Raw genomic sequence first — 10,776 nt, forward strand, 5'->3', positions numbered from 1 at the left:
AGTTCAAAGTAAGTTACTGTAAGACACCATTTTAGCGCGACACATAGTTGCCATGCCTGCTAGCTAACCAGCCAGGCAGCGGAGCCTGCGTCATACAGTTAGCTAACTACCGTTAGCATTTATTTGAATCAGGAACAGAACATAGCTATTTTTAACTTCCCCAGTTAAGCATCTAGTTATCACATGCAGACACAGTAGCAAGTTAACTTGCAATTACGTTATCAAAACAACCACAAAACACATGCATTTCGCTACTCCCATAATAACATCTGCTAAATATGTGACCATTAAAATGTGACATGGCGCAGCGAACTAGCTTTCTAGCAAATTCGCTATCTAGGCATGTTTTGACGTTAGCTGACTAGCTTACTGTGGGCTTTACACTTGGTTATAATGGCTTCAAATATCCACATGCACTTTTGACCAACACACTCACTACACAGCATGAACTTGTATCGTGATATACAGTTACCTATAGATATGTTTCTGTGAATGATTGTGCGTTAGGCCAATGATGCGGCCTATCTCTTGCAAGCCCAAAGTCTACCGAAATAATGATAGTTAACATACCTCGGGGGCTGGCCGCCATGACGCAATAATGTTCCCCGTGTAAGTGCAATTCTATATAATTGCAGAATACATTGAAATGTTTACACTTTTGTATTTAAATAAAGCTAATGCTACAGCTAACGTTGTTTACCACCATCGGCAGAGAATCAGAACATAAACATGGCGGAGGGAATGAGCGCTGATGCATTCTGGGAAAGCATACATGTTTCCCTAAAACCTGATCCGAAGTCAGATTATATTACCTAAAATTTATCAAACCAATGTAGGATATTTGATAATAAGCTGATCCTAAATCTGCTCTTTTGATTAACTTCTCTCTGCAGTTCATGAGACCCAACAACAAGTATGTATGCATGATATCTAATTATGTTTTTACATATTGCATGGAACCAGTGGAGTAAAGAAACGGAGTAAAAATTGTTTGGAGTACTCCTTAAGTAATTTTTGGGGGGTATCTGTACTTTACTTTACTATTTATATTTTTGACAACTTCTACTTTTACTCCACTTTTACTTCAGTTATCAAGAGAACAACTGGTCATGCATACTGCCTCTGATTTGATGGACTCACTAAACACATGCTTTGTTTGTAAATTATGTCTGAGTGTTGGAGTGTGCCTATGGCTATCCTTAAATACATAAATAAATAAATAAACATTGTGCTTTCTTTCTGGTTTGCTTAATATAAGGAATTAGAAATGATTTATAGCATTTTCTTTTACTTTTGATACTTAAGTATATTTAAAACCAGATTATAGACTTTTACAAGTAGTATTCTACTGGGTGACCTTTACTTGAGTCATTTTCTTGGTATCTTTACTTTTGCTCAAGTAGTGCGAATTGTGTACTTTTTCAACCACTGCATAAAACTATGAAAGTATATATTTTCTCAATAAGAGTAGGTGATAACATGAAATATACAATGTCAGTCATTTGTCACACATACTGGGCCAATTTATCCCGTTCTTAGAGACCATCCTCTGGGATTTTAACTTGGATAGGAAACGGACGATGCTTATCAGTCTCACTGGCAACTATAGGAATTAACAGAGGGGAAATGTCACAAAAATCATTTGTGGATAATGGGCGTGTCACAATGATGTCACAGTGGATTGTGAATAAAAAGTGAACTATCCTTAACAAAGGACTCAGTCCCTTGGGAATAACTTGAGGTTATCAATCACTCTCAGATCTATTCTTTAGGCCAGAAACTGACTGGTGTAAACATGACCGATGTAAAACTGACTGGTGTAAACATGACCGATGTAAATCTTTTGTATTCTATTTGATGTTTTAAGATCAACAAATGCATATTTACATTTAGATCTAGTCATTATGCAATTCCAGAACTGGAGTTAATCTTATTAAAGTTATTCAAGTCCCTCCTTTGATTTTTTTTTTTTTTTTTGGGGGGGACCAAAGCCTTTCCAGTTAACGTAACAAAGGTTTTGGCATAGCATTTTTTTTCTGGTGTCCATTCTAAAGTCTGGAGTCCATTAAGCTCTGAAGTAGGAATCCAAGCAGTTGTCTCTCAGACTCTACAGCCAGACTTTGGAGTTACTGGTAAAGTCTAACCCCCAAATTCTTCTTTGGCTGACAAACGTCAACAAAGACCCCTAGAGACACCAAAGAGAGGTGAGCAGTGAAGTGAAGCCTCATTGTATTGGCTCATTATGGGATCCTGCAGTGAGGAAGAAGCCATTTTGTAGCACCACAAGGTCAATATCTGAAAGCCAGAGCGATGGAGGGGATCAGCCATGAGATTTTTAATTTCAGAAGGTGCAAAGGGACTTTCCTGTGAGGATTGGGAGGATAAGATGTTGAGCTGGTGAATATTTTCCTGGTTTCTTATGGAGTTGTGTATTGATCAAATATACAATATTTTCCCTATTTTTCAATTACTATGTCATTTCCCTTAGCATTGCATGCCATTTATTTTGATGTTTGGAAGGTAGACCTACCTTCTGACACACATTTTTGGAAACATATCTGTAAATAAAGTCTTTATGCATGCAAGTACAAAAGGAAATCCTTAAGCAGTGAACAATTGAACTCTTGATGGTTGTTATCAAGGATAAGGTTGTTATACAGTAAATAAGAAAATAACTTTCAGGGTGTCCAATGAACACAGAACAACATTAGCCGTCAGTAGTAACATTGACCAAATATGGTAAAGATCCTGCTGTAAAAACATGACTTGAAAAGATGATAGATAGCCCATATTTACACATTTCAGTTAATAATACAATTATTTAACTAATAAGTACTTTCATCATGCTCCAATCATTACATGTTTTACCATGTTTTTCTTATGATGATCAACATTATTGCTATGCATATTGATATTCATAATTGGGATACCATCTTATGAAATATTAACAACTGAACAGCTGCTTTTAAGATGCTGAGAGGTTGTATATCATTATCTCTCGATCCTGATTCTTTTTTTCCCCAAGAATTTGGGGGTTATTTCCAATAACAAGTTCTGAGGATAGCTGTCACATTCTATTACGGTGCCCTGAATGATTCTGTGCTCTTTTCCCAATCCAGCGGTTTTCCATAACAATGCAATTTAAAGGGTGGAAAGCCTGAGGCGACAAGAATTTATCCTCTTCAGTTAATAACGGACAAAAGTTCTTCCCACAACAAACCTGCCCATATGCCTTGTGTAGACCCACTTGACAAAGCCACAGCCTCATCTTCTTTGTTTTTGTATGTAAGCCATTTGTATCTACAAAGAACTAATCATTGTCAAAATAATATAAACCATCCTGAGAAAGCCCAATAGCATTGCAAAGAGACATGGAAATGAAACGATTCATTGTAACAGAACTTTTCTCTATTGCGTTGTGTGAGATAACACACACACATAAGCCCTTTAAAATAAAAAGCATACAGTAGGACATATCTATACCATTTTCATTTAATCTCATTATAGCTCTGTGTTCTACACACCGTCTACTCTGATCCCCTGAAAAATACAATCAAAGGTCCTTCATTTTGGTCCTTGTTTCCCAGGGGACCCAGGGGGGAGGGGGGGGGGGCTGTTCTGAAAAGAAACCATGTTTATTTATTTGTATCAGTGCTTGTTTGTTTAAAGTATTCAAGTGATTGTGTGAAGTTATGGCACTGCAATAATGTATTTTGTTTTCATTTGGTTTCATGAGTTTCGAGTGTCAGATGGGGGTCCAAGCACAGTGAATCTGACATTCCTTATGTGCATTTTTGGTAAATCGTGATCTTTGGTCAGCAATTACTGAGGTCTGAAAGCACTGCAGCCTAGTACTGTAGGAAGTGAGAGACTTCCAGTGAACGTAACAGATCCAAGCAAATTTTGATGTATACATTGAGTGTACAAAACATTAGGAACACCTTCTTAATATTGAGTTGCACCCGCCTTTGCCCTCAAATACCGCATCAATTAGTCGAGGCATGGACTCTACAAGGTGTAAAAATATTTCCACACGGATGCTGGCCCATGTTTACTCCAATGCTTCCCACAGTTGTGTCAAGCTGGCTGTATGTCCTTTGGGTGGTGGAACATTCCTGACACACAGGAAACTGTTGAGTGTGAAATACCCAGCAGCGTTGCAGTTCTTGACACACTGAATCCAGTGTGCCTTGCACCTACTACCATACTCAGTTCAAAGGCACTTCAAAATCTTGTCCCCAGTTGCTTCAAAATGACCACCATTGTTCCTGTAACCAAGAAAGCAAAGGACTATTGCCCCGTAGCACTCACTAATGTCATCATGAAGTGCTTTGAGAGGCTAGTTAAGGATCACCTCCACCTTACCTGGCACCCTAGACCCACTTCAATTTACATACCGCCCCAATCGATCCACAGACGATGCAATCGCCGTTGCACTGCACACAGCCCTATCCCATCTGGACAAGAAGAATACCTATGTAAGAATGCTGTTCATTGACTAAAGCTCAGCATTCAACACCATAGTACCATCCAAGCTCATCATTAAGCTCGGGGCCCTGGGTCTGAACCCCGCCCTTTGCAACTGGGTCCTGGACTTCCTGACGAGCCGCCCCCCAAGTGGTGAAGGTAGGAAACAACACCTCCACAACGCCGATCCTCAACACAGCGGCCCCACGAGGGTGCGTGCTCAGCCCCTTCCTGTAATCCCTGTTCACCCATGACCGTGTGGATATGCACTCCTCCAACTCAATCATCAAGTTGGCAGACGACACAACGTTAGTAGGCCTGATTACCAACAATGACGAGACAGCCTACAGGGAGGAGGTGAGTGCTCTGGCAGAATGGTGCCAGGAATGAACCTCTCCCTCAACGTCAACAAAACGAAGTAGCCGATCGTGGACTTCAGGAGTCAGCAGAGGGAGCACGCCCCCATCCACATTGACGGGACCGCAGTGGAGAAGGTGAAAAGATTCAAGTTCCTCTGTGTACACATCACTAACACTCTGAAATGGTCCACCCACACAGACAGTGTGGTGAAGAAGTGGCAACAGTGCCTCTTCAACTTCAGGAGGCTGAAGAAATTCAGCTTGGCACCTAACACCCTCACAAACGTTTACAGATGCACTATTGAGAGCATCCTGTCTGGCTGTATAACCGTCTGGTATGGCAACTGCACCGCCCGCAACCGCAGGGCTCTCCAGAGGATGGTGTGTTCTGCCCGAAGCATCACCACGGGCACACAGCCTGGCCTCCAGTACACCTACAGCACCCCATGGACATCAACCACCTGAGCCACAGTCTGTTCACCCCGCTATCATCCAGAAGGCGATGTCAGTACAGGTGTATCAAAGCTGGGACCCGAGAGACTGAAAAACAGCTTTTATCTCAAGGCCATCAGACTGTTAAATAGCCATTACTAGCCAGCCTCCACCTAGTACCTCACCCTGAACTTAGTCAGGTCACTCGCCGGCTACCACCCGGTTACTCAACTCTCCACCTTAGAGGCTGCTTCCCTATATGCATAGACATGGAATCACTGGTCACTCTAATAATGTTTACATACTGTTTTACTAATTTCATATGTACAGTGCCTTGCAAAAGTACTCATCCCCCTTGGTGTTTTTCCTGTTTTGTTGCATTACAACCTGTAATTTGAATTGATTTTTATTTGGATTTAATGTAATGGACATACACAAAATAGTCCAAATTGGTGAAGTGAAATTTAAAAAAAAACTTGTTTCAAAAAATTCTAAAAAATAAAAAAACGGAAAAGTGATATGTGCATATGTATTCACCCACTTTGCTATGAATCCCCTAAATAAGATCTGGTGCAACCAATTACCTTCAGAAGTCACACAATTAGTTAAATAAAGTCCATCTGTGTGCAATCTATGTGTCTGGTGATCTGTCACATGATCTCAGTATATATACACCTGTTCTGAAAGGTCCCAGAGTCTGCAACACTACTAAGCAAGGGGCACCACCAAGAAAGTGGCACCATGAAGACCAAGGAGTTCTCCAACAGGTCAGGGACAAAGCTGTGGAGAAGTACAGATCAGGGTTGGGTTATAAAAAAAGATCAGAAACTTTGAACATCCCACAGAGCACCATTAAATCAATTATTAAAAAAGGGAAAGAATATGGGACCACAACAAACCTGCCAAGAGAGGGCCGCCCACCAAAACTCACGGACCAGGCAAGGAGGGCATTAATCAGAGAGTCAACAAAGAGACCAAAGATAACCCTGAAGGAGCTGCAAAGCTCCACAGCGGAGATATGAGTATCAGTCCATAGGACCACTTTAAACCGTTCACTCCACAGGACTTTATGGAAGAGTGGCCAGAAAAAGCTATTGCTTAAAGAAAAAAATAAGCAAACACGTTTGGTATTCACCAAAAGTCATGTGGGAGATTCCCCAAACATATGGAAGAAGGTACTCTGATCAGATGACGCTAAAATGTAGCTTTTTGGCCATCAAGGAAAATGCTATGTCTGGCGCAAACCCAACAGCTTTCATCACCCTGAGAACATCTTCCCCACAGCGAAGCATGTGAAGTTATGCACGCTCAAGTTTTCTGTTTTTTTTTTGTCATATTTCTTGTTTGTTTCACAATAAAAATATGTTGTATCTTTAAAGTGGTAGGCATGTTGTGTAAATCAAATGATACAAACCCCCCCCAAAATATATTTTAATTCCAGGTTGTAAGGCAACAAAATAGGAAAAATGCCAAGGGGGTGAATATTTTTGCAAGTCACTGTATATACTGTATTCTACTGTATTCTAGTCAATGCCACTCCGACATTGCTCATCTTAAATATCCTTCTTTAACCAGTCTCCTCCCCTTCATCTTCAATGATTGAAGTGGATTTAACAAGTGACATGAATAAGGGATCATAGCTTTCACCTGGATTCACCTGGTCAGTCTATGTAATGGAAAGTGCAGGTGTTCCTAATATTTTGTGCACTCAGTGTATAAATCCTGAATTGCTGATGCTATATATTGGCCAATGAGGGGCTTTGAAGACACAAGTCAGCCATATTGATAATCTTCAGAAGGAGCAGTCTTCCATAGGAATTAATGCAATTCTACAGTTTTTAAATTAAAACCAAGGGCAAAATTACATGTATTTAAGTATTTTTGTTGTTTTAGTGGGGACAGTAAGATTAGTACTATATAAAAAATATCTACTTAAAGGGAAAAAAAAAAAATTAATTTTTATTTGTGTGTTTAGCTCACATACAATTTCAATGTATTCATTAAGGTGTCTGTAATAGAATATATCTGGCAAAAACGAATGTAGACATTAAAGCTGGGATATGCGAAATGAGAAACAGCACCAATGGTCGATCCAGGCGCATTTGTTAAAGTTTTTGTTTTGTTTTTGAAAAGGATGAGCTGATTATCCAGCAGCATAATAAAACAAAGTCGTAGTACATACTCTGCTGTTCTATCGTGCGTGCAATGATGTCAGAGGGAATAAAACAGTGTTCGTTGTTTCAAGTAATGACGTTATTGTTGTAATATTGCAAACGGACTTGGCAGTTTCAAATTCCAACTTTAATAAATGCATTTCTATAGCTTCCAAACTTTTTTTTAACAATGGTGGGAGAGTACCAAAATGGAGGTGCTGTCCCTTCAAAACAGCGCCCCCATGCCGCCAGTCATCTAGTGTATGTATAATCACTGGATATTAGTAATTTCTGTCAATGTGTTTTTTATGTCTACGTTTGACTGTTTTCCCTATAAATGGGCCTAGAACCTGTGACTTTGAATAGATATTACTTACACATTGGGCTACACATATCACAAAACCATCACAGCATCAGGCAACTGTTAGTAGCCAAACAGCTTCTACAAACACAAAAACAAATCAATATGTCAGGGTCAGGATGTTCCGCGACACACTCTATTGGGTTTGCCAATATATGATAAGCTGTGTGTGAAAGTATGTTACAGAATTCACAACTGTTTTGAGAGAAATTGGTCTGTGCAATGTTATTGCATATAACATTTGCATTACGCCTACATAAACCTAACAGTTGTGGATTCATTCTGTATAGGTGCACTACATTGACAAATCTACAAGACACTTTATTTAACAAAAGATGGCTAAGTGCTTTGGCAGTTTTCACATTCATGCTATTTTCAAATTCCCAGACTATTGATTAATTTTCACCCCCAACACCGCGGGTACCAGGATTTTCACTATGGCCTTTTGTCATTGGATGCCAGGTTCAGATTCACAATCCCATTGGCTCTCTGGCTGTCATTCTGAAATGTTGCTGATGTTTGCGCGGGTCGTGAACGCGCAACACAGACTGGAACGTAAACTGCTCTGAGACTGTCTGGAGTCTGTCTGAAACTGATAAAATTGGAGAGGGAGTTAAGGCTCTAGCTATGTAAATTGATAAGAACTCATGAATTCGAAATGGGAATTTACAGTCACTCAACAATGCTAGCGATTGAATTACGATGCAATGCAAATCAATATTTAGGCTCATGCTTTGAAAGTTTTTTCAATGTTTATCACCAGACAGACAATTCATTATGCACAGGTAAGACTACCGTCTGTAGATCGCGATATAATTTTATATAAGCCTTACTAAATGCTGTTATTCATTGCTGTTGAAAAAAAATGTATATGTTATTATGATAAAGATTGGTAATGCGTTATTGTAACATAAAAGTAACCAACATTACATGCTACTAAGTTGACGTCATTGCTGTTAATTCGTTGGTATAACGCTGCGTGCGTTGTGTGATGTGAATGATGCTCTATACAGACATACGCAATTGTTGCTTTTGGAAATTTGTAGCCTATCTATCCCTCATTCTTCGTCCTGTAGCCTGCTTTGTGAATGTGCGCAGGCAACGCATCTTTGCTCTCGTGAATACCGTTATTCTTAAATAACCCTTTGAGCACCTCACGAGAGTGGTGCGCGTACCTGTTGAGCATCTTCAGAGGACGATGATAGCTTTTTTGAAAATGTTATCGGTGTGATATACCCTAATGTTACGGCAAACTAGCATATTAAACATTTGTTGTTTTTTGGATGACGAAACATTTACAACTTTGAATTAATTTGAAATTCTTTTAGTGTAGCTTCACTGAGCGTGTGTATATGACCACAAGAGCCGTTGTTGGCACGTAGAAAAATAGTTTACACGTAGGTATATTTGTTTTCTAGTGTGTTCTTCCCCCGCAGGTATGATCTTCGGTTCTGAAAAGAAGCCTATCAGCTGAAGTTTAAGCGTTACGTGGCATTTCAATGGAACAATTATTTGAAAGGTTGGTTCTGGTTGAAAAGTAAATAAGAGGTATGGTAAAAATGGCGTCTACCTGTTTGGGTAAGGCAGGATAGCACCTAACCCAAAAAGTAAATTATATCTATTGCTCAAAGAGATCTTAGTCATGGATTGGAAGTTGGAACTGTGTCAAAACATGAGTAACAGTTAGGACTTTTCTTTATTCACACAGTCGAGGTATATAGGTAACACGTTGTTACTTCAGGTAGGGAGGGCCATGTAGCCCTGAAGATGTGCCAAAACGTCATAAGTCTCAGGCAGTAGGTTTATTAGTCTTTTAGTCTACTGCACCTCACAAAGGTGGTTGATTACTGGTCATTCACTGGATTTGGCATAGGACACTAGAATTACTTGCATTTTTGTTGAAGAGAAGCCATTCAAAATGGTTGTATAAGACACAAAATAAATTGTGTATCCTGAAAGTTTACATGGTACATTTTTCCATTACACATACAATTAACTTCTAAGAAATTGTCTTTAGATACAAAGGTTCTCTATCCTTTTTTTTGTTTGTTGCCTCAGTCAGAGATTAATCTTTACATGTGAAATAGACACCTTTGCTTTGTCTTGTAGTTGTATGAAGGCACTAGTCTGGTCTGACAGGGCAAGATGGCGGCTGTAGAAGTCTCAAAGCATTGTTATGTCCCTTCGCCTATTGATTCTTTGGCTAGTTGATGAATGTGATGAGACAAATCTTGGACAGACTAGAATAACACACAGTGTGGTTATCCGCGTTAGATCAGAGAAATAATTCATTTATTTGGTACTGCTAAATCTAAAGTGAGCTTTCATTGCACCAAAACTGCTTTTTGTTTATGTGTTAAGTAAACAATTTTTCTGGGCATTGTTATCCAATATTTTTCCCACATCACCCTTGTTTTTGATATGCATATGATATGAATTATCTCAGTGTCTGGTTTTGTTTCAGCCAAAATATCCATAGTATTCAGTCTCACGCCTCTCGTCGTCACAGTAGAAGGGAGTGAAAGAGTTCAGAAAATGAGCAGGGCAGCCTGGAACATTGAGATCTCGCCGGCACACCCATCACAATTTTCCTCATGGCTCAAAAGGACTCATGTCATTATGGTTTGACATAACTAATGCAAGTGATAGACAAGTCTTCGATGCAGACTCTTTGACATGCCAAATGTGCTTAATGGACACAAGATTTCATAGCCTACATTTAATACAGTAAAAACTGTACAAAAACCCCAAATGATCAGAATGAGTTCTAATGTCTAGTTAATGATGTGCGGTGGTGGGCCACTAGAGCTCTTCTTTAGACAGGCCTAATCAGAGAGATGCTGATAGATGCAAGAGCACTTTGGGTGCTGTTCAACGGCCCTCTGGGTGCAGTCTGACAGTACATGTTATTTCCGCTCGGTGGCTCTGTGATGTTTATCTGTGACTCTTATCACTGACCGGCCTGGACAGATCACTTAATTATCACCTGTTAAAGCTTGCTTTG

General features: G+C 39.6%; 1 protein-coding gene across 3 annotated transcripts in view; it reads right to left on the reverse strand.

The window, feature by feature from the left end:
- LOC112215634 (RNA-binding protein 33) overlaps window positions 1-736 on the reverse strand; it is a 46,649-nt gene extending 45,913 nt beyond the window's left edge. For 2 of the 3 annotated variants that reach the window (XM_024374823.2, XM_024374822.2), the window contains exon 1: window positions 571-736. In XM_024374823.2, coding sequence (XP_024230591.1) covers window positions 571-589 — 19 coding nt within the window. In that variant the 5' untranslated portion in view covers window positions 590-736. The remainder of the gene's footprint in view (window positions 1-570) is intronic. The other variant, XM_024374824.2, reaches the window with a different exon arrangement.
- Window positions 737-10,776: the final 10,040 nt, after the last annotated feature.

The sequence above is a fragment of the Oncorhynchus tshawytscha genome, linkage group LG16, assembly GCF_018296145.1.
Source record: "Oncorhynchus tshawytscha isolate Ot180627B linkage group LG16, Otsh_v2.0, whole genome shotgun sequence".
In the NCBI taxonomy this organism is placed as follows: domain Eukaryota; kingdom Metazoa; phylum Chordata; class Actinopteri; order Salmoniformes; family Salmonidae; genus Oncorhynchus; species Oncorhynchus tshawytscha.